Source organism: Dunckerocampus dactyliophorus, chromosome 11 (assembly GCF_027744805.1).
Source record: "Dunckerocampus dactyliophorus isolate RoL2022-P2 chromosome 11, RoL_Ddac_1.1, whole genome shotgun sequence".
In the NCBI taxonomy this organism is placed as follows: domain Eukaryota; kingdom Metazoa; phylum Chordata; class Actinopteri; order Syngnathiformes; family Syngnathidae; genus Dunckerocampus; species Dunckerocampus dactyliophorus.
In genome coordinates this window covers 4,380,054-4,398,527 of record NC_072829.1, presented here as the reverse complement: position 1 = coordinate 4,398,527, position 18,474 = coordinate 4,380,054, and the positions used below count along the sequence as shown (strand labels likewise).

Below are 18,474 nucleotides of genomic sequence, written 5' to 3'. Positions count from 1 at the left end.
AGAATATTGTTGTTTTTTCTGCAAAAAACTACTAGAGCCATTAATTTAGCAGCGTGTGTATTATTGTGCTATAGTACTTGCAGGTGGTGAACAACTCCACTGCATCTTCAGAGGAGCTGGTTCTAATATTTTGACCCTCTCACGTGACTGCCCAAGCATTGTCATCTTTGTTCACAGCTCTTGTGTTGGGTCCGGTGTACCTAATGAAATGGCCATGGGACATGACGTCATCACACGTTGCCGGCTGCCGTGTATACTTGAACTTTGCAAGAGTGCAAAAAACTCAAGAGGGCAGGGGGATCTTCGAAGAGGGAGCAGGAAACGCGAACCCCTCCCTCCCTCCCTCCAGCACCACCACATCTGCACCCCCACCTCCCTCGCTTTCCTCCCTCCCTCCCTCGTCTTCCTCCTCCTCTTCCTCGCTGTAGCAGCCAACTAGGCAGGCCAAGTTGCAGAGTGCAGCTCAGCCTCCTCGACCGCGGCTGCTAACCGCCGGGGGTCCCTGCAGAGGAGCGCCCGCGCCTCCATGTGCGTGTCCTGCGCTGCGTGCTGAGATCGCGCCGCCCGCTCCCCCCCCAATTCGCCGTCCGTCCGGCCAGCCCCGTCACCCAGCCAGCCCGCCACCATGTCCAACCCCAACCACGACCCGTTCTACTCGTCCCCTTTCGGACCCTTCTACAGGAGACACTCGCCCTACATGGTCCAGCCCGAGTACCGGATCTACGAGATGAACAAGCGCCTGCAGACGCGCACCGAGGTGAGTGGAGCACAGCAGCCCGGCAGAGGAGCTCCCTGCTCCGGTCCTGTGCTGCTGTGGAGCTCCGGGCGGGGGGAGACGGGTACCGTGGTAGTGGATGTTGCTGAAAGTGAAAGTGGGGCTTCTGCTGCTGGTGCACGAATATGGAAGCATGGCACGAAGGTGTTGAAGGAAGATGATGCGTTCAGGTGCACAATTAGTTGGCTTCGTTAGTTGGCTCACCTGAACCAGTCAGGTGAAATGACACTTATTAGATTTAGTTTGGACTTTGACTGCAGTCACGTGTTGTTTTTAAACAATGTGCGTATGTTTTTATATTTTTCATCATGCATGCATTTACGTAACTCCATGTTTTATTGGAGCAGTTTGAAACCAAATACAATACTTAAGCGTCACGGGAGGACTTTCCCTTCACACTTGCTTGCACTTAAGTGGGGTGGCCTTTGACCCACCCCCTCAATGATCCTATTAGTTTATTTATTCATACAGTTTCCTGACATATGGCCACTAGATTGTGAATTTAACGGGTATCGTTTGGAATGCATCCTTTTCTGTCTTTACTACAGCTATGGATTATATTCTATATCACTTTAACTTGTTATTCCCTTAAATCTTGTCTGTAAAATGTTTGGCCTTGTTCTGACGAAAACAAAAGGATATTTAATTCACAAACATTCAAGTAAAACTGCCAAAAAGCCAAACTACTTTACTGACTAAAGCAGGGGTCACCAACGTGGTGGCCGCGGGCACCAGGTAGCCCCCCACGACCACATGAGGTGCCCGCAAGCCTGCTTTTCATTCAGGTTTTCAGTTAATAATGAAAGAACAGTAGAAAGAAATGCATTCTGAAATACAAAATGTGAGTTGTGGACACCAGCATTTTGTTAATGTTCTGGTGAAACAAGCATATTCGCTTTGCTTGGGTTTAAAATTAGCTCTGAAAATAAATGTTACAAAAATGAGTAGCTCTTGGCCATTTTTATTTGGTAAAAGTAGCTCTCACAAGGAAAAACGTTGGTGACCCCTGTAGTATGTCGTATGTATGTCGTAATTATGGGATATTTTTTAACAATGCAGGTTCTTTTGGTGTGTATATGTTGCCTGGATATCGTTTTTTTTTTTCATTTGCAAATTCAGTGTTGAGTTATTGCAGCGGCAGCAGCAAGCTTGCAGATGGTGACTTTTCCTTAAGAGGAACTTAAAGCGGAGCGAGGCTGCGTTGCTGAGAGTCTGCGTGATGCATTATTCATGGGAGCGGTCCGAGCCCCCGCTAGACCTCGACTCCTGTACCATACAAACCCGGCTCGCGCACACGCTCACGCACACACAGGGGCATAAAATGCCATAAAACATGCAACACACACACAAACCTGCACAATCCAACACAAGAGTTGTATCACAAATTGTAAGACTTACAAAGAACACAATGCTCGTGTAAGAATATGATGGCTGAGATGTGTTTGTAACATGTTGACCCCTCTCATTTGGCTGAATTAGTCAACCTAAATATTAGGACCGACTCTCAGTATAACGCAGTGCAACTGTACTGTTAAATGAACAGGCCTGACAGTGTCAGTCAAAGCTGGACCCTTATTGTGGAGGTTTACTCCTGCAAGGCAAGGTGAGCTGCAATGATGATGCACGCTGAAGGTTTCCTCAGGCTGCTTCTTTCATCCACGCGTCACCCCTCGGCCAGGCTCAAGGTTAAAACTGACCCCCCCCCCATTCCACCCCATGCCACCCCTCCCCATGTGTCAGAATAGGTGCAGGGTCAGGTCCACAGTGTGTTCCAAAGCAAAAACCTCCTCATATTCTCCATCCATGAGTAAGTCTTGTTTTTAACAATATTATGTGCCATCCTGTTATGACTTTATGCAAGGGTTTGAGAGAGAGAGCTGATAAAAAGCATGCAATGTTTCCCCATACGTTGCAGCTTTTTGCCCTCGCTCATAAACACATTACAATGGAACTGGCTGTGAATGTAGCTTGTCGTTCCACGTCCGTACAGTAGATGGCGTCCTAGCTCTGTGTCTTAAAGGTGCTCACAGACTCCAGTGCAGTTTGGAGCTTTCACAGTCGAGCGCGCTGCCGCGTTGTAGTTTTCTGTGAAATTTCTGTGCTGCGCTACATTTCCTAACCTAATTCGGGTCGTGGGGGCAGCAGCCTAAGCATAGAACCCTCTCCCCGGCTACTTCGTCCAGCTCCTAGCAGCGGATCCCGAGGCATTCCCAGGTCAGTTGAGAGACATAGTCTCTCTAGCGTGTCCTGGGTCTTCCCCTGAGGCCTCCTCCTGAACACCTCCCTGCGGAGGAGCAGCGAGTGAGTCTGAGTTTCTCCTGGATGACGCTTCTGACCTTATCTCTAAGGGAGAGTCCAGCCACCCTACGGAGGAAACTTGCGATCTTGTCCTTTCGGTCACTACCACTTCCCAATGTCATCAGTAAAGTTCACCGATCTAGTTCAGCACCTAACCTAGCCTGGCTACTTCTGCGCTATGGGAGTCACCGCTCATCAGTCAAGGCAGCACAGAGGAAGGCTGTACAGCAAAAATGCAGGACGGTTGGTGTGGATATGAAAAATACATGCCGAACAATGTTTTGTGTGACACCAATGTGCAGAACAGAGACCCCCTCGGGCTTCGTTCCCGAGTATGTTTAGGCTAACACTCCTCATACGCACCTGGTCTGCCAGAGAATAAGAAGTCGTAGCCGGATGGCACAGTGTTGCTAACTGAGCAACTTTCACGATATATTTAGCAAATAATAAAAATTCCTTTTAGATTCTGTTTTCCCAAAAAAAGTGACCACTGACCTTATTGATTGACTTTTTCTGGTCTTATTGGACACTTTAGGAGACTTTAACATAAAATCACATACACTCATGGCCAGTTGTGCAAATGAGACAATCACATCATCTACCCCTGCATCCCACCGCCAGAAATATCTCGCCGTCATGTGGCTTTTCATGTTTTTTCCAGAATATATGAATAATTCGTGCTGTTTTGTGCTTGAACATCGCCCTTTAGTTGTCACAAATATGCATATTGAAGAAACATTTACAAATATCTGGCCTAACTTAAGCATTTTCAAGCATAAAAATGACTAACTGAAACTGAAGTCAAATACATATATAAGGCATTCGGAAGACTCATTCAAATATTTGACATGTAGTATACTACACTGGTCACTAGGTGTCAGTAATGTTACACTGATGAGACAATAACCACCGCAGGAAGCAACAGCAAAAGGAACTCTCCCAAAGCTAACATGGGGAGAAATTATATGGAAATTATGTCTTATTTTTGTCGTAAAGGACTTATTTCCTGCCATTATGTCTACTATATTGGGTAATACGAGGCATATAGTGATGTTATTTTGCTTAAACGGTATTTAGAAGGTCGTAAGCAGGCCTTCTATGCGCAAACTACGAAAATATTCCTTTTATAAATAACTCCTGCTTTGTGGAAATTCACTTATCATGGTCGGGTCTGGAGCCAATTAACGTGATAAATGAGGGATTAGTGTATATTCAAGATTACATTTTGCAGTGGCGATGGAGTGGACCTATGTTGTTAGCAAGCTGTCATTTTCTGAACGCCATGACCCAAATATTACTGTTCACGGAAGTACTGACCTTAACGAGGCTGGAACTCAACCGTTCTTTTTTTTTTGTAATTACTCAAATTGACCAACAATTACCACAAGAGCAGTTGATTAATTGGGTAGTTCACCCTGCAATCTATTAAATATTTAATTGATGCAGCTCATTTTTGCAGTCCATGTGTGTCCTGAGTAGAGTCCTTTTGACTCGTTAATGCCTCCTGTGGCGCTAGGTGGTATTGCAAGATGGGGGGCGGTTCTGTTCATTGATCGTACCTGCAAATACAAAGCTAAAATTAAACACAGGGCAAAAGTATCAAATTTGATAAACACAGCTTTTTGTGGCTGATTACTTTTATTTAATATTACTTTTATTGAAACATTAAATTTGATGCTTGTAGGCTTTCTTATTAAATTACTTATTGTAGTACATTACATGACTTTTTCATGTTTTTGAAGCTGTTTAAATATTATCTTTATATTTATAACAATATTCATTTTGACTCATATTGTGTGCTTTCGTGCAATATAAATGGCTAAGAAACAAAGAAGCTCTGATGTGGTCCGTGGTCTTAACAAGAGAAGGTGACCGACGTCAGCACAGCGCCACCTTGTATGAAAGTCGATAGAAGTCACCCCAACCCTCCCATTTGTCTTATTCATGAGCGCGCGTCTTATTCAACGCGCTCGGCTGCCGCTCACACTCAAGGACTTGACATTTGGAGGAGAGTCGCTTTACCACCGAGAGGACGGTCGCCTATCGGTGACATCGCGGAAGCTTCGTGCAGTTTCTTTGGCAACCTCGTGTCTTTTTTTTTTTTTTTTGCATTTCACTTTCAACGCCTTCATCAGTGCCTGTAAGGAAGTACAGGGAGTTGCTGCTTGCTGCTTCTCTCTCCCAATGACATGACAAACATCTGGTCAGGTTGATAAAACCACCAATTGGAAGCTTTTTAATATGCAAAAAAAGGATCCTGCATTTGCTCGTACCAAGAAATAATATAATAATAATAATAATAATAACTATGGTGGAAACAAATGCAAAACCTGGCAGCAAACACTCATCGAGTATCTTTCCAAAGCGACCTGCTTTAGATTCATTCCGTCATAACAATGTACATTGACAATATATTTGCATAACTAGAAAGCCTCCATCGAGCCCTTTAATTTGACAGATGCTTTGCTGCAGATTGATTGTTCACCTTGCTGGTGAACTATGACCTCGAGCGATCGCCTTAAAGTCACAGACAATCGCCACCTCCTATATGCACACGTATGCACATGTAAATTCTTTATTCCTTGTTTTTTGGGTTTTTTTTTAGCGTAGACATCCACCGTGGGGGAAAGAAATGCAAAACCTGCATCAGCAAACACACGTCAAGTATCTTTGTCAAAGAAAGCACTTTTGGCTTACTACACCACATTAGTGTGTATTAACCAGGGATACCACCGAGCTTTAATTTAATACGGCATTGGAAGAACAAACACTTGACAGAGCATGCTGAGTTTTTGAGGCTCACGATGTGATCGTCAGTCAGTCAGCAGCTAATGTACCCAAAGCGCTGAAGACTGGCCCGTATGTGCTAGACAGCCGCGAGTCGAAAGCAAATAACCAGAAAATAATTGAATTCATCGGACGAGATGACCAGCCTCTCTCAGTGCTGCTGGAAGTCGTGATAGAGCGCCATGAAACTGTGTACTCTCACATCTGAAGTCCCCTTAAAGAAGGCGTGTAAGTAAGTTTAACTGAACAAGTAAGTTAAGTCTGTAAGTTTCACCAGTGTAAGTCAAGTTTTGTCTAAATGAAGGTGATTTTATGGTTCCATTTTTCAGCTGATAGTAGAGGTGCAACCAGGAATTCTGGGCCTCATGGGAATTTTTAAAAATGTTTTTTTAACTCATTCAATCCCAGCCATTATTCAAAAGACAACCCCTTCAGACGATTTTGACTGATCTTTTAAGGCACATGGAATATTGTGTTCTCTCGTCTTTCATCAGAAAAAAAAGTTAGTTTCTACCTTTTTCCGTTCTTTAGTAATCAGCAGTAGAACGTAGGTAAGTTTCAGGAAAATATCAGTTCCCAACTAGAAAAGGGAGAAAAACAGCTTTTTGTGAAAAGATACATTTCATAACTTTCTGAACTGTTTACAGTTTTCACATTTGGAACGAAACTGAGTGTGTGCACGCGTGTGTTGCGCATGCGTGCGTGCATGTGCATGCATTAAAATGTCCTCCTTGCTATCGAGCGCGTTAATACATGCTAAAGGTCCATGCTGAGCTCTTATCAAAAGCACTTCTGTCACCTTGTGGCCGTTTTTAAGGCTTAAAACTGCATGAAAGCTGACCTCTTTTATTGTGCACTCGCGTCATCGCCTTGTTTTGCCTCTCGCACAAAAAAATGCAAAAGACGAATAAGTACGTCTTTACGTCAAAAGACGTATAAATACGTCTTTGGGAGCGAGTGTTCGGGTTAAAAAAAAAATACGTCTTTGCTATTGAATGAGTTAATAATATTATTGTTTGGGCCGCCTGGAATTGAAATTGTCCCAACTCTTCCCCCTTATACGGCAACCTTGGCTAATAGCACTCATCATACTGTAAATAAAGTGAAAAATTTACAGTTCATCTCTGTGATCGCTACTCAGATCGGAGCATCCCTGGTATTAACAAAATATTGGCATATGCGGAAAGCCCTCACCAGGGGCTGTAATTTGACGTATGACTCAATATGCTTTGCGGCAAATGGATTTTTCACCTTGCTACTGGTGAACTTGGACCTCGAGCAAGTCACAGACAATCGCCACCTCTTTTATGCACACGTAAATTGGCATATATGGAAAGCCCCCATCAGGGGCTTCAATTTGACATGTGACTTGCTTTGTTTTGTTGCAAAAATATTTTCGACCTTGCTAAAAATGTCTTATTATTGTTTTGTGTGTTTGATGCTTGACATCAGTGTTGACCTTCCAGCTAGACCTTTGAAGCTTTGAACTGTGAAAAGGTGTGAAACCCAAGAACCTATGTGGTGAATATGCAGTACGTTGGTGCTGATTGGTGAGTGTGAGGAGTCACATGAATACTGTACATGTGCAGCAGGGGTGTCCCAAGTGCAGCCCGGGGGCCATTTTCAGCCTGCAGCTCACTTTAAAAAAAAAAAAAAAAAAAGCCCTCGGAATGTTCTAAAGTTGAATTTGTATGCGAATTTGCTTTGTTGCATTGTAACACAAAGCTAAGATGTTGACTTTTTGTTCAGCTAGCGTAGCATATGCTAACCTGCTGTACATTGGATGGCTATTAGCATCTTAAATGCTTAACTGGGCCACACATCTTTTAGTTTTTCTGTATGCAAACCTCATTGGAAAAAGTTGGGGTACCTTTGATGTATAGGATGTCCGGGGGGGTACGTTGTGGTCATCTACGACCATGCTTTTAACTGGAATCAAACGAAACACAGCCAAACAAACAAACAAACAAAAGGGCGCCAGGTGGAGGAAATTTCCTCATGTCGTAAGAGGAATGTGTTCCGCCTCGTCTTCCCGACACCCGGAGAATCTCACACGGAAACAAGGAGGACCAAAAGCCAAAGTGTCGGCGGAGACCTTTCACCCCCACCACCACGGCGCCGCTTAAACACACGCGGCCCCCGTGACAACTCTGGGCCGTGTTTCTGCCGCCGCCTTATTACAGCCTCCATTCAGTCTTATTACCTGCCGGCCGCTATCCCATTACCGTCCTTTTAGACCGCGCGACCCCGCCGTGACCCGCCAATCTGAACGGGCTCTGATGTGGATTTGATGAGCGTTGTTTCTCTCCCCCTTCTCCCCCCCGCTGGCCGCTCAGGAGGCGGCTGGAATGATTTGCGGGTGAATTTGACACTTAAGCGTATGCAAATGAGGCGGGTGGATTAGCATGCAGAGGAGGAGCTTGCTTCGACCTCGCCGCCGTGAGGCCATTAGCATAGAGGACGTTAATATGCAGCTGAGGCACAGTAACACTCTTAGTGAAACATAAGCAGCAAGGCAAGGAAAACAAAAGCTTTCATAGGGAGGGGGCGCTGTTACGACACCTGGTGACTGAGCCGCTAATGGTCGCACTCTTCCTCACTGGACACAGACTGGCAGCGGCGTTTATTGGACGTCCCCGTCCTGCGCTCATTACTCCACATTCAAACACACCTGACCGCGAGGAAGTAGCAGAGTGTTGATTATGGCCCAATCCCCCCGTCCTGTCACCCCACCCACGCCTCACATTGACACCAATAGGCTTACAAAGCCGAGGTCAAGTTGGCGCCGCGCGGGAAGCTACACACGAGGATTAAGGTGAAGTCTCGCTAAATGTCCCTGAGAGATAATCTGCATAAAGAGGAAGTCTTAAAGTCGTTTTATGGAAATATTGACCATGTCCACCATGGACTGCACTTCCTTCAGTGACTGGATAGGATGACCTTTCACCTCAAGCCCCTGCAGGCTGCACAATCAGCACTGACTAGAGGTTAGCATATGTTCCTATGGGTGGGGTGGCAAAGGTCAAAAGTGTCTTTCTGGCTACATAAAGATCCCAAATCACAGCAAGAAAAGTCTGAAAAATAGGAACAGTGTGCAGAATGACATGTAAACACCAAGAAATGTCAATACAACTGAAGATAACCTTGGCCAAACATAATGACATGACCTGAATAAAACATGCCGCCTGCACAAATAACACAAATAATGCTCTACGTAATAATACCACAACAATACTCAGCATTTTTACTGTCTTCTATTTGATTTTCTCGCCCTCAGAAATGTGACCTAATTCTTCCCTGTATTTATCAGTCCCTTTTTTTGTTCCAACATCCGTAGCCTTTTATTAGAATTAATATATATAAAATGGATCAACCCTAACCCATTGGATTATTTATGGCTAGACATAGAACAATCACTTAGCCACGAAATCCCAATTTGTAACCTGCCCTTCATTAGCCAAATCCTCCGAAAAAATAATTGTTTTAAAAGTATAAATATAAGCAACACTCTGACAGCTTGGTGGGAATTTTTAAAAATAACAAAATTCTCGCTCACTCCTTGCCAATACACTCCCGTTTGGAATAATCCTGACATCTTGCTTAAAAAGAAACCATTAAATTTCCCAACATGGCACGAAAAAGGAATAAGTTGTATGAAAAATATAATTATAGGAAACAACTTTATCTCATTTAACGACCTTGTTACACAGTATGGAATAAATCATAACAAATTTCTTGAATACATACAAATTAAATCCATAATTAAAGCAAGTTTCAGGACCATATCATGGGAAAGCAATACCACTATTGACCAATTTTTAAAAATATCTGCCCCTAAAACATTATCTAAATTATATATTCTACTTTCAAAAAATGACAACACAATTGGAGTACCAATCTCCAAATGGAGCTCAGATTTATCTACAAGCTGTGACCCTGAATTTTGGAAGCAAATATGTCTTAATGCTTCCCGGTTAATCAATAATCCCAACCTACAGCTGATTCAGTTTAAAATCCTTCATAGAGTACACTACACAGGACATAGAATGTTTAGAATGGGCTTAACTGACTCTAACATCTGTACACACTGCTCAGACCATAGAATAGATGACTACTTACACTCCATGTGGACCTGTGCTCCCATTAAAAATTTTTGGCACGGAGTGTGTGAGTACCTATCTTTGGCACTTGGGTTCTCCATTCCTACCTCTCCTTTACTATGCCTGCTGGGCGATCTCTCCACAATTGATGTAGAAACAAATCAAACACAGCTTCTCATCACTGCATTAAGCATCGCCAAGAAAACCATTCTCATCAATTGGAAATCAAGGAAGAAACTGAACATAGCTCTTTACAAAAATCTTTTGTTAGATCATATAGCTATGGAGAGAATGTCTGCTGAATCTAAAGAACAAATGTCAGAATTTCAGTCTATATGGGCACCAATAATTAATTCCCTGACCTGACTCTCAGGGGGGTGAGGGCATCTGTCTCTGCCCCTGGGGGTCTCGTTCATCTGGCGTGGGGTGTGGTCCTGGTCGCTGGGTGGGCCTGGTACCTCGGGGGCGGGCGGTGGCGGGCTTGGTGTCCCGGGTCTTCTTTGCTGGGCTGCCTGCCTGGGGGGGCTGGTGGGTGGGGGTGGGGAGGGGTCCGGGTTGGGTGATGGGGCGGGGGCGGGGTCGGGGGGGTCGCCCAGGGGGCGGCGTTGGTTGGCCTCCGGGGTGGTGGGTGGATGGGGTGCTGCATCCTGCTGGTGCCGGGCGCCTACTGCTGCTGGGGGGGCCCGTGTGCGGCTGGTGGCGCTGGCTCTCCCTCGCCTCCTTTGCCTCTGGGGGTGGGGCGGGGACTGCCCTGGGCCCTCCTGCTCGGCTGCCGCGTGGGGCCGTCCGGTGTGGGGTGTGGGGGCCGGCCTCTCCCCCTGATGGGGGCGCGGGTGCCTGAGCCCAGCTGCCCCCGCGGAGCCATCTCCCCTGGGTGGGAGGGTGGTTTGGGTTGCCCCTTTTTATTTATTTATTTTTATTTTATTTTTTTTTTAAATTATTTTATTTTATTTTATTTCGCTGATTTATGTGTGTGGTGTATGTGTGATAGGTGGGAGCTGCCTGTTATCCTCCGGCGCCTGTGGCTGTCCCCCGGGTGACGGGGGGCGCGGAGGTGGGGGTCGCGGATGTGCGGTTTGGGCTCGGGGTGGGGGGTGCGTGGTGCTGGGGTGGGGGGGATCCCTTGCTTTCTCCCCTCAGGGACGGGGCCGCTGTGGCTCGGTGGGTGGGGCGTGTGGGGGCCGTGGGCGGGTTGCGCGGTGGGGCGGGCGGCGTGGTGTCCATCTGCGTGGTGCTTCCCGGGATCGGCGGGAGGATGCTTGCTCCGGGGTGGGGCGGTCGGGGGGTGGCTTTGGCCGGGGGCTTGGGGGTCGGGCTGGCGGGGGGCTGGCGGGCGGTCCCTGCTGCCTGCTGGTGTCAGGCTGGTCCTTGCTTCCGGGCCGGCGGTTGTCTCCCTCCCTCCGGGGTTTCCCCCTTGGCGTGTTGGTGGATGGGCGGGGGGTGGGGCGGTGGCCGGTCTGTGGCGTGGCGGTGGGCGGGGCGGGCGGGGGCATCTGCTTGGGCGCCGGGCGGGGGCCGCTCCTCTCGCGGGCCCGGTCGTGCGGTGCTTGCTTCTCTGTCCCTCCCTGGCGCCTCTGGCCTGCGTGCTTCGTGGGTGCGGCCGTGCTCCGCTCTATGTGGGGTCCGGTGCTCTTGTGGTCGTCGTGGTGTTGCTCCCTTGCCGGCCGTGGTGGTATGCTGGGGGCGCGTGGGCGCGGCTCCCGCTGTCCTGGTGGCGGTCGGATCTGCCTTGGGGGCGTGTGGCTTGTCCGTGGTGTTTGGCGGTTTGGGGGTGGCGCTGTGAACGCTACCTCCGGTGGGGCTCCGGTGTTGGGGGGCACTGGGGGTATCGCCTCTGGGGGGTTGGGTGGGCCGGACTGGGCATCCTGGCGGGCCGGGTAGGGCCTGTGGTGTGTCCTGCGGCACGCCCGAGCCTGGGCTGTGGTGGGCGGCCGGTCGGTCATGTGTCCTTGGTCCCCCCCCTGCTCGGTTTGGGCGGCGTTGGGGTGTGGGGCCCCCGTCCTTCCTGTGCCACTGCACCACCTCACATATATATAGGACATTGGGGGGTGGCCTACGGTCGGGCGTGATTGGGGAGGGGAGCTGCCTTGCGGGGCTCCTTTGCTCCTGCTGTGCCACTGACCTGTTGCCCCCCAATTTTAATCGCAGAGTAGACACTTAGGGTTTGGGGGGGCTGGCCAGGTGAGGGGCCCTCCGAGCGGCAGCTGTCCCCCGATTTTAATTGCATCATTAGCTATCATCCACATACACTCCATATACATGCACACAGATACACCATCCTCTTTTATTTTATTTTATTTATTTATTTATTTTTTTTAATTGCATCATAGACACTATCACACCTTATCACATACACGGGTGGGGCGGGCTGGATTGGGGTGCCTCGTGCACCTCGGCGTCTGCCCGCCAGGGTCGGCGGTGTGGCCGGGGGCCTGGCCGTCGCGGTGGCTCGCCCGGGGCGGCCTGGCCTGTGGGGTGCCCTTGTCTGGTTCGCCTGCCCTTCCCTGGGGTGGCCCTCTGGGGCCTGTTGATGCCGGGGCTTGCGCCGGGGGGGGCGGCTTGCGGTGCCCCCCCTGGACTGACACGTGCCGCGGGCGCCTCTGCGCTCTTGGGGCGGGTTCGGCGGTCTCCGGGGGGCGGTGCTGGTGCTTCGGGTGGCCCGTGTGCTGTCGCGGCGGCCGGTGGTTGCTGCGCTGTGGCGGCTGCTGGGGCGCCGGGCCAGCTGGTGGGTTGGGGCTTGGTCATGCTTGCGGGTACTGTGGGCCTGGGTGGCGGGGTGGGGGTGGGGGGGCGGGTGCCCTGGGGCCGGGCTCGCTGGGGGGGGTCGTGCTCTGCCGGGCGCTTGGGCGTCTGTCGCCGTTGCGCTTTGTGCGCTGCCGGGCCGCTGTCTGTGTCTTCGCCTCCCCCGGTCTGTCTGTGGGCTTGTCGGGGGTGGGGCTCCGGTGCGCGGGTGGTGCGCTGTCGGCTCTGGTGGCATGTGGCTGGTCTGGCTTCTGGTGGTATGTGGGGGCCGTCGGCTGGTCGGCTGCTGGTCTCGCCTTCTCGGCGCTGGTGCTTGGCCTCCCTGCGGCTTGGGGTGTGGTGCTCCCGCTCTCTCTTCGGGGTTTGCTGGCCCGCGGGTCTCGGTTGGCGCTGTGTGGTGGTTCGCCTGGCTGCTCGCCCGTTTTCCCGCCTGCCTGCTCGGTTTCCCGCTCTCCTCCTCGCTGACTCCCCTGTCTGCCTCGCTGGCGGCGTCCTACCGCTGGGGGGGTGTGGCCGGGTGTCTTCCTGCTCCCCGGCGGTCTGCGCTCTCCGCCCCTGGGTTCTGAATCGTATGTCTGGGACCCCGGGGTCCCCGGCTCCGCTGCTCCTTGGGTTACCAACGGGGGATAGGGTGGGGCTTCCGGGTGTCGGGCAGTCGACCACTGTGTGTGTGTGTGTGTGTGTGTGTGTGTGTGTGTGTGTGTGTGTGTGTGTGCGCGCTTGAGTAAGTAAGAGTGTGTATGAGCGTGCGCATAGGGGTGTGTTTGTGCGTAGGAGTGTTTATGTGCGTGTGTGTGGGTGCGTAGGAGTGTGTATGTGCGTGCGTGTGTGTATTTTTATTTATTTATTTATTTTAGTTATTTATTTGGGGGGGGGGGGGCATACAGGGGTTTGCTCCGTGGGGTCAGGTGCTGGGCGATACATCTCTGCCGCCCGTGCCTCCGCCGGGTGGGTGGAGGGTGTGCCTCCTGCATCCCTTGGCGGGGCGGCCCTGTGTCGGGGGTCGGGCGGGGGTTGGCCCGGGGCGGGCCGGGCTCCGCTCCCTGGGGGTGGGGGTGGCGGTGGGGGGGAATTGGCGCTTCCGGCGCGGGCGGGCTTCTTTCCGGCTGTGGAGGCGTCTCTGGGCCTGCCGGTTTGTGGCCCCCGGTACCCGTCTGCCTTTGTGGGGTGTGATCTCTCGCTGGTCTCGGGGGTTGGCAGTCCTCCGGCCCGCTGGCGCCCTGTCCTTGGCTGGGATTACCTCTCTTCGGCCCCTTACTGGTCTTCCCGGGGGGGGGGGCTCTCTGGGCTGGCTCTTGGGGCACTGATCTTTGTGCTGCCTGCCCCTATGGGCCTGGTGGCCTTCTGGCGGCCGGGGCCCGGCCTTGCTATTTGGGGCGGGGCTCTCTGGGAGGTGGAAGGCGGCCCCTTTCCTTTCATGCACTCTCAGTGACAATCACACGCCCACACATTCCTGCACCTTTATATATTTATGAAGTCTTCCTTACATACAGAGATACCTGTACATATGCACGCTCACAGTACATACGTACTTCCCCACATTACTCACTGAGTTATCCAGGGTGTTATTATGTTGTTGGTTTAATTACAGCGACGGTGATTTCAGCAGTATGACTATATATATATATATGTGTGTATGTGCGGTATATATGTGTATGTATATATATATGTATATATATATATATATATATATATATATATATATATGTATATATATATATGTGTATTTATGTATGTGTATGTATGTATATATGTGTGTATATGTATTTTTTTTTTTTACAATGATGTGCATTACAGTAACTTTGATTCTATTCACTATCATGGATAATCATTTCATTACTACAGTTATGTGTGACTGTTTCAATGCAGTATTATCATGGTGATCACTATCATAATTCATCATTTCATGACTGCTATTGTGTGCGACTGTTTCAATGCAGTATTGTCATTGTGATCACTGTCATAGGTCATCATTTCATGACTGCTATTATGTCTGATTGTCATTGACAGCTTTGTCATTGTGGTTGTTGATATTGATTTGTCCTTTATCCTTGTTCGTCTTTATAGTTGTCACGGACATTTATTTGCTGATGTCGTTCGGTATGTTTCTGTTGTTCTGTCACAATTGTTGTTGTTGCTGCTGTTGTCCTTGTCTCTTGTCTCTCTTTTTTTTGTTTTTGTCCCCTCTCGCCCCCCCCCCCCCCCCCCTCCTTTTCTCTTCTTCTCTGTCCCCTCCTGCTCCGGTCCGGGCGCTCCAAATTTGCTTTATAACAAGCATCAAGGTCGAATAAATTTTGTATGACAGGGGAAGTGTATATCACACTTCTCTCTGGCAGAGTAAATCTGTTGAGCACTTGACGGCATTTAGGTATACAATTCTATCTGCTTTAAAGGCTGGACAGGACAGGGGGAAAAAAAAAAAAAAAAAAAAAAAAAAAAAAAAAAAAAAAAAAAGAATTAATAATAATAATAATACAATTTTAATGTACTCATTATTTTGTAATTTTATTACTATTTAATATACATTTGGTAGGACAATATTCGAAACACTGTCTGCCTTTACAAACATAAGCATGCTCTAATAAGAAGAAAATAATTAATCATTTTTAAAGTAATTTTATTTTGATTGTCTAAATTTGTTTCCTCGAAAATTTCACCATATTTACCAATCCATGTTTTTGTTCTATCAGGTGTAACCTTTTATAATAAGGATACTTTAATAGTAATAATAATAAAAACAGCATAATCAAAATAGTAATAATAATAACATGGAATTATTTAATGTAGTCATCATTTTATAATTGTATTATTATTGAATACATTTTGTAGGACACTTGTTGGGAAACCTGAAACAATTTCTGCCCTTACAAAGATAAATATGTTCTAATGATAATAAATGATAAGCTTTTACAAGGTATAAGCCTTTAATATTAATAACAAATAAAATAATAAATAGTAATAATAATAAAATAGTAATAAGAACATATAATTAGACTTACACTTCGATGGACTTTATTGATCCACAAGGGAAATTGCTTGGTTACAGTAGCTCAGTTGCAGGAGAAAAAGACAAACACTCTTAAATAAAATGCAATGCAAAATGAATGAAATATAATAAAAATAAAAAGAATACAAGATAAATAAAAATAATATAAGATAAACGAGATTTGCAAATAGTAGTAGAAATATAGTAGAAAGATGGTAAGACCAAGTAAATTTAGACTTTATACAAGGGAGGGCAGACAGTAGCTGCTGTTGTGAATTATCTTTTACAGGCAGGTGAGGTATTGTAGAGCTGAATGGCGTGTGGAATAAATGAAGTCCTGTAGCGTTTACTGTGGGAGCGGAACTGGAGGAGTCTGTTGGAGAATGAGCTCCGCTGCCCCTCTATTGTCCGACGGATCGGGTGGGTGGGGTTGTCCATGATGGACAGCAGTTTGTCCAGTCTCCTCCTGTCTCTCACTGTTACAAACGCCTCCAACTGCGTGCCGATAACTTGTTCGGCTTTCCCGATCAGTTTGTCCATTCGGTTTATGTCCTTTTTGCTGGTGATGAAAGGACATAATAATTACTTCATATACATACAGTACATAATGACTTCTATATGCATAATAACTTAATGTAGTCATGATTTGATCATTTTGTTAATATTTCATGTTGTTTTTCCAATAGTATCACGACCTTTCCTCACTGATTGGCTGGAAGAGATGACATGCTTCATTTCATGCCTTATATGTTTATGTTACACTGTGCACTTGTTTATGTTACCAAATATGGTTCCCCAATCTATAAAGTACTACTAAGGCATGTAGTACTGTATTTCTACTGTATGATGCAGTAGTAATAAATAGGTTTGTGTGGCAGTGTCAGTGGCGGTGAGGGAATGTTCCCAGAGAAAGACGCGGGCAAAAGCAGCAGGATGCTCGCACAATAGATGCACCTTTTTCCTGGCCCCGGTACCGTGTTCCTTCCAGGCTCTGCTGGTGCTCTGATAACGTAGCGCTCCTCTCTTACGCTCACCCGGCAGGTCATATGACAGACACAGGATGCTGCTTGTGTCCTCCCGATGCAGGCCGACAAGGCAAGAAATTATGTACCGTCCCTTGACCTCGCTCCAGCTAAGAAATGTTGGCGTAAAACCAATGGTGTTCTTGCATGGACTTGGAATAATCCTCCCAGTCAGCTTAAAGATCATTTTAAAACATTTCAGAAGAGCATATAACACCATTTGACCTTCCACCTCAGCTCGATTGACCACGCAGCGTTGGACGTATGTTTTAAAAGTCAATAGGTTTCTGCTGAGGAAGATGGTCTTTGGACGTTTTAAAGCGATTCTGTTTGATTGATGAATTGCTCTGACCTCACGTTGAGAGAATTGTGACGGTTCCAATACAGTGGAGCCGCGCAAATCCATGATTTTGCATTCGAGGTCCCACAAATAAAAAATAAAATCAATTTTGTTGTCCAAAAATAGCCAGTTTTTCCACAGAAATGATCTCATTCACCATTATGATTTATAATATATATACGTATATTGTAATGTACATATAACATGATATATAAAACATGATAATACAGGTAAAATGCACAGCATACATGTACCAATGTTTAAAAAAACACAATGTTTGAAGTTTTTTCATCAGGTTTTGAGATTTTACGGTTTTTTTTGAGTGGTTCCTGAACACACCATAGTTGTCTGCTGTAATCGTCTCACATAATCATTCATAAATGATGAGTACTTTTACATTTTATACATTAAATGTGTTTAATGAGTGTGTGACGTGTATTTAGGGCTCCCGCCGCTAGTGAACAATGGCAATTAAAGAGAGAATGGAAGGGTTCCGGAGCAACACCCACTTTTATTTTTTGCCCCCTCTGACGCGATCTTGATCCTTTTATAGGTCTTTGTCGGGGTTTAGCACGTGATGTGCAATTCTCTGCCAAATCCCTAGGGGCAGTGTTTTCCACGTAGCCAACGCAGTGAGCAAGCACAACCCTTGTCGACCATTTAGCTTAGGGGCGCCCACACTTTTTCAGTCTGTGAGGTACTGTTAAAGTGACCAATGATCTACCTCCTACTATAAATATAGAAAATACATATATTTACTATATTTATTAAAAAAACATGAGTATGTATTTATATACATGTATGTCAGGGGTGAACGCACTTTAGCATGCAAGTTACAAATCAAAATGATCGACCCCTTTCTATACAACATAACCTATGTAGAATCTAAACTGTAAACTTTGAAATACTGTTGTAAATATTAATGATTAGTATTTCACATTCACATTTTCAAAGTTTACAGGTAATCAAAGTACTTGATATCATATCAATAGTTGTGTACATACCGGTAATATGTCAAAATAGCGACGTGACGTTCATTAGGACACACAGTTAGCATTTGCTAATGTCCAGTTCTTGTATATGGGTAATGTTTGACATTAGCCATATACAAGAATTGGAAATGATTACGCAAAAGACAATGCAGCCGGAGTCAAGGTAACATATTAAAAGGGTTTCAGCAACGGGCACGTTTTCCATTTCATCGTGAGACATTTTAAACGGGCGTGTAGAAGACGCCATGACACCAAGTAAAGCCATTAAACAACACTTTTTTCCCCTACATAACTTGCCGTTACAACTTTTGTTAGCGATATAATTATCTTACCACTGAGGTACTTTATCTGTAATCAGAATAATAAAGATGAAAGTTGCATCGCCGTATGTAGCATAAAACGCCAGGGGGGAGCAAGAGCGAATCAGCAGTG

General features: G+C 46.9%; 1 protein-coding gene across 6 annotated transcripts in view; it reads left to right on the top strand.

The window, feature by feature from the left end:
• The first annotated feature begins 400 nt into the window (after nt 1-400).
• ldb2a (LIM domain binding 2a) overlaps nt 401-18,474 on the top strand; it is a 99,840-nt gene continuing 81,766 nt past the window's right edge. For 3 of the 6 annotated variants that reach the window (XM_054791077.1, XM_054791074.1, XM_054791072.1), the window contains exon 1: nt 401-757. In XM_054791077.1, the coding sequence (XP_054647052.1) occupies nt 626-757 (132 nt within the window). In that variant the 5' untranslated portion in view covers nt 401-625. The remainder of the gene's footprint in view (nt 758-18,474) is intronic. The other 3 variants (XM_054791075.1, XM_054791073.1, XM_054791071.1) reach the window with 2 other exon arrangements.